At 42.5% G+C, this 5706-nt stretch overlaps 1 protein-coding gene across 1 annotated transcript; it reads left to right on the top strand.

Annotated features, from left to right (window-relative positions):
- The first annotated feature begins 290 nt into the window (after positions 1-290).
- LOC122645982 (cellulose synthase-like protein D3) lies at positions 291-5464 on the top strand. Its single transcript, XM_043839425.1, has 3 exons — positions 291-1536; positions 2675-3485; positions 3700-5464. The coding sequence occupies exons 1-3, from the start codon at positions 659-661 to the stop codon at positions 5455-5457; spliced, it is 3447 nt and encodes a 1148-aa protein (XP_043695360.1). The 5' UTR covers positions 291-658; the 3' UTR covers positions 5458-5464.
- Positions 5465-5706: the final 242 nt, after the last annotated feature.

The following is a 5706-nucleotide window of genomic DNA, read 5'->3' as shown; positions in this document are numbered from 1 at the left end:
AGGTTTCAGAGCTGCAAAACTTTTTTCTTCAAAACTTTTAAGGTTGGACTGGATCTGGTTTTGCAAGAGGTATGTTTCAGAACTGTAGTTTTTTGGGGATTGGTTATGATGCAAATATGTAAACTGATCTTTTTTTTTTTTGGGTAGACATTTTAGGAAAGTCGATGAATTGTTGCTATAGTGTAAGTCTGTTTTGGTTTGTCCTTTCGGAAGTTTTATATTTCGCCAGTTTCGTCGGAGTTTTTGGAGATCGAGTTAAGAATCTGATCTTCTCTTTTAGCATAAAACTCTTCTGCTTCGATCTCCATTGAAGCTCGAAGTTGCTGAAAGGTGTGGTTTTGCTGCCGCTGTTTATGCTTTACATTTTTCTTGTGCTCTTAACTTTTGCAGAATCTTCTGTTTCTTTTTGCTCCAAAGTGACGTTTGAAGCTTTTTTTTTACCGTTTGCTACTTTCCTTTGAAATACTTGTCCAAAAGCTTCAAATCGGTGCTTCAAGGATGATTTTAATGTTGATCTACTAGACTTTCGTATCTTCCTTCTTTTGTCAAGATTTCCTCTAATCTAAGGTTCTAAGCGCTTTCATATTTTTTTCGCAACACAAACATTGCTCAAAGAGTTCGTCTTTTGTGAGATTTCAGGATCTGGTAGGATTTTGGTATGGCGTCAAAAAACTTTCAGCCTAGCCGGTCGAATGTATCGACGACATCTGATGGTTCTGAAGCACTACAGGGGAGGCCTCCTATTCCTCAACATGTGACGTTTGCTCGGAGGACTTCATCCGGTCGCTATGTTAGCTACTCGAGGGAGTCGAATGACCTTGATAGTGAAGTTGGTAATCCTGAATACATGAACTACACGGTGCACATACCACCAACTCCTGATAATCAGCCCATGGATCCAACCATCTCACAGAAGGTTGAAGAACAGTATGTGTCAAATTCTCTTTTCACTGGTGGGTTCAACAGTGTCACTCGAGCTCATCTCATGGATAAGGTGATTGAATCTGAAGCAAATCATCCCCAGATGGCTGGTGCCAAGGGATCTTCGTGTGCTGTACCTGGGTGTGATGGGAAAGTCATGAGTGATGAGCGAGGACAAGACATCCTTCCTTGTGAATGTGATTTTAAGATCTGCAGGGATTGCTATTTTGATGCTGTTAAGACTGGTAGTGCAATATGCCCTGGGTGCAAGGAGTCATATAGGACTGCAGATTTAGATGAGATGGCTGCTGATGATGGACAGCCACTGTCGCTGCCACCGGCAGCAGGGGTGTCCAAGATGGAAAGGAGGTTGTCTTTGATGAAATCAACCAAATCGGTGTTAATGAGGAGTGAGACTCGGGACTTCGATCATAACCGATGGCTGTTTGAAACCAAGGGGACATATGGGTATGGGAATGCTATATGGCCTCAGGAGGGGACTTTTTCGGATGACAAGGATGATGGGATTCATGAGTCTGCAGAACTAGTGAGTAAACCTTGGAGGCCGCTTACACGCAAACTAAAGATCCCTGCTGCGGTTATTAGCCCGTATAGGTAACAGCACTATTTTTTTCCTGAAAAAATAATATATAGCCAAAGGAGACATTTGTTATCTTTCTTAGTTGTTTTTTCAATTGCAAAATGATTCTCTGCTTCTGGATCAATTTTGGTAATTGGCATCATTCCTTCACCTTGTATTGTTTTTTGATTGGATGATGGTTTATGTTTTTAAAAGATCAATACAAAATCAAATGAGTGATAAAAGTGAAAAGCAAAAGCCTTCTGTAAGTCATAATTGATTCATCGGTATTACAGAGCAGATTCATGTGGATCTTGCTAAAATTAGCTTGAGACTGTAGTTGTTTATAAAGTTGATAATTATCTGACTAATATGTTTTTAAAAGTTAGCAATGTCTCATGATTATGAGTTGTTGTTGAAAACCTGTTTTAAATGCATTACAATTTGGAATCATGTTGGCCCAATCATTGGAACCTTTGGAAAATATGGTGTGCAGGTTGAAGGGGTCATCATACCAGTATATATAGATGTATAACAAATGGAAGGTCTACCAATGACTGATATGTTATAATTTTTTTAAAGCACTTATGTCGATACCATGATAATGATATTCTTATAATCAATGGTACAGATGTTTATTCAGGTGTTGCGACCATCTAAACGATAGGTGGTTTAAGGTTCTCTGCGGGGCTCTTTGGCTTATCATTTGAAATAATCATGACTCTGAATACTGGTTTCTTGGGGCCATTCCTGGTTTCTATTTTAATTCTTCTTTCAACTTTTGTTATTGTTTGCATTTTACTTTTCCATCTGAAATCAAATATTTGATTGGATGGTTTGACCACTAAGGGTGATCTGTGAAAGGGGATTTTGTTATTGGTACTCATTTTTTTGCTCTGTTGAAATGATGAGTCTGCAAACCATATGTAAGGGATATCATAATGCAAGTACTCTTGATGCATTATTAACTCTAGACCCTTTTTATTTGATGACATTCTTTCTAGATTTTGGCATAATTGTATGTACTTGATTTCTAACTTTGTCATTCTTGGGATTCAGCCATGTTATACAAAATAAAGTACAAGATTAAATTTCATAGTAGTGCTTCTGTAATAATGTGTCGTGACACTTCTTTGCTGCCTAACTTATTTTTTCCCTCTCCTTTCCTCACAGGCTTCTAATATTTATTCGAATGATTGCTCTTGTTCTGTTCCTGATGTGGAGAGTTATGAACGTAAACACGCAGGCAGTCTGGCTGTGGGGTATGTCTGTGGTCTGCGAGATCTGGTTTGCGTTTTCTTGGCTGCTTGATCAGCTGCCAAAGCTCAATCCTGTTAACCGTTCCACTGATCTTGCTGTGCTGAAAGAGAAATTTGAAACTTCTGGACCCCATAATCCCACTGGAAAATCTGATCTTCCAGGCATAGATATCTTTGTCTCTACTGCAGATCCTGAGAAGGAGCCACCTCTAGTCACTTCAAACACCATCCTTTCAATCCTTGCAGCTGATTATCCTGTTGAAAAGCTTGCTTGCTATGTTTCAGATGATGGTGGTGCTCTTCTTACCTTTGAGGCCATGGCCGAAGCAGCAAGTTTTGCCAATTTGTGGGTTCCTTTCTGCCGGAAACATGCCATTGAACCCAGGAACCCAGAGACTTACTTTAATCTGAAGAGAGATCCTTATAAGAACAAGGTGCGCCCTGATTTTGTCAAGGACCGTAGACGAGTGAAACGTGAGTATGATGAGTTCAAGGTACGGATTAATGGCCTACCTGATGCTATTCGTCGCCGTTCTGATGCCTATCATGCTCGGGAGGAGATCAAAGCTATGAAGCTGCAGAGACAAAATGCAAGAGAAGATGAACTTGCGGAGGTTGTGAAAGTTCCAAAAGCTACTTGGATGGCTGATGGAACGCACTGGCCTGGCACTTGGTTGCATCCTGGGGTGGAGCACTCAAAAGGTGATCATGCTGGTATCATACAGGTAAACATTTCATTAAAACTTGGAGTTATGGTTGTTCTTGACTATAATGTTTTGGAACAAATTATACGGTTGCCTGCACATTGATTTTTGTGGACATTATCTCCTAGATTTGATCCACTTATTTCTAATAGGTATGGAGAGTTGTTCCCTCCAGTTGTCCCTTTTTTTTTTTTTTTTTACAAAGAATAGCTAAACATGCTTTTATCAACTGCAGGTGATGTTGAAGCCTCCCAGTGATGAACCATTACAAGGCACTGCTGATGAGACAAAGCTCATTGATCTCACTGAAGTGGATATCCGCCTTCCCTTGCTTGTCTATGTTTCCCGTGAGAAACGGCCAGGATATGATCACAACAAGAAGGCAGGGGCCATGAATGCCCTTGTTCGGGCCTCTGCAATTATGTCCAATGGCCCCTTCATCCTCAACCTGGATTGTGACCACTACATCTACAATTCCCAGGCAATGAGAGAAGGCATGTGCTTCATGATGGACCGTGGTGGTGATCGCCTTTGTTATATCCAATTCCCTCAGAGGTTTGAGGGTATTGACCCCTCTGATCGCTATGCGAACCACAATACTGTCTTCTTTGATGGTAACATGAGGGCCCTTGATGGTCTTCAGGGTCCTGTATATGTGGGAACTGGATGCCTTTTCCGCAGGATAGCCCTCTATGGCTTTGACCCACCTCGATCAAAAGATCACAGCTCTGGTTGCTGTAGCTGCTGTTTGGGCCCTCGCAAACGTAAGGCATCAGTTGCCAATACCCCTGAAGAGAACCGGGCCCTTCGAATGGGAGATGATGATGATGATGAAATGAACCTTGCTCTGTTTCCCAAAAAGTTTGGCAACTCATCGATCCTTGTGGATTCAATCCCTGTGGCAGAATACCAAGGCCGCCCCCTTGCTGATCACCCATCTGTGAAGAATGGACGTCCACCAGGTGCTCTGACAATTCCTCGTGATCTTCTTGATGCTTCTACAGTTGCAGAGGCAATCAGTGTCATCTCTTGCTGGTATGAGGATAAGACCGAGTGGGGTCAACGTGTTGGATGGATTTATGGGTCTGTGACGGAAGATGTTGTGACAGGATATCGGATGCACAACAGAGGATGGAAATCTGTTTATTGTGTGACCAAGCGTGATGCCTTCCGAGGGACAGCCCCAATCAATCTCACCGATCGGCTTCACCAGGTCCTCCGGTGGGCCACTGGCTCTGTTGAGATATTCTTCTCTCGTAATAATGCCCTTCTGGCCAGCTCAAAAATGCAGTTTCTGCAGAGGATTGCCTACCTCAATGTCGGACTCTATCCCTTCACCTCTATCTTTCTCATTGTTTATTGTTTCCTTCCAGCACTCTCCCTCTTCTCTGGCCAGTTCATTGTGCAGACCCTCAATGTCCAATTCCTTGTTTACCTACTGGCCATCACTGTGACCCTTTGCATGCTTGCCATACTGGAGGTCAGGTGGTCAGGTATTGAGCTAGAGGAATGGTGGAGGAATGAGCAGTTCTGGCTTATTGGAGGCACAAGTGCTCACCTTGCTGCTGTTCTTCAGGGTCTACTGAAAGTAGTTGCTGGGATTGAGATTTCATTCACATTGACATCCAAATCGGGTGGTGATGACTTGGACGACGAATTTGCTGATCTCTATGTTGTCAAGTGGACATCTCTTATGATTCCACCCATCACAATCATTATGGTGAACTTGATTGCAATTGCTGTTGCATTCAGCAGGACCATTTATAGTACTATACCACAATGGAGCCAATTGATTGGTGGGGTTTTCTTCAGCTTCTGGGTCCTGGCACATCTTTACCCTTTCGCCAAAGGTTTGATGGGAAGAAGAGGTAGAACACCCACAATTGTGTATGTGTGGTCAGGTCTCATTGCAATCACCATATCCCTCCTCTGGGTGGCAATCAGCCCCCCTTCGGGCAGTACTACTATCGGGTCTGGGTTCCAATTCCCTTGACTCATTATTTAAAGGTAGACCTGTGTTCTTTATTGTATCCTTGAAATTCTTTTCTTGGCCATTAGGGTGCCCCAAACCCGTTTGACTCTCCTGTTCATCTTGAATTCTTACATATCCGGAAATGATTTGTCCCCCTACTGGGATGGGGGGTGTGGATACTGCATATTACTGAAATTTTGCTGAATTTATTTATTTTCTGTGTTTTCCCCCCTTCATTAGTATTGATTTATACATGGAGGGGGGATGGGT

The sequence above is a fragment of the Telopea speciosissima genome, chromosome 11, assembly GCF_018873765.1.
Source record: "Telopea speciosissima isolate NSW1024214 ecotype Mountain lineage chromosome 11, Tspe_v1, whole genome shotgun sequence".
Classification (NCBI taxonomy): domain Eukaryota; kingdom Viridiplantae; phylum Streptophyta; class Magnoliopsida; order Proteales; family Proteaceae; genus Telopea; species Telopea speciosissima.
This window is presented reverse-complemented; position numbering and strand designations above follow the sequence as displayed.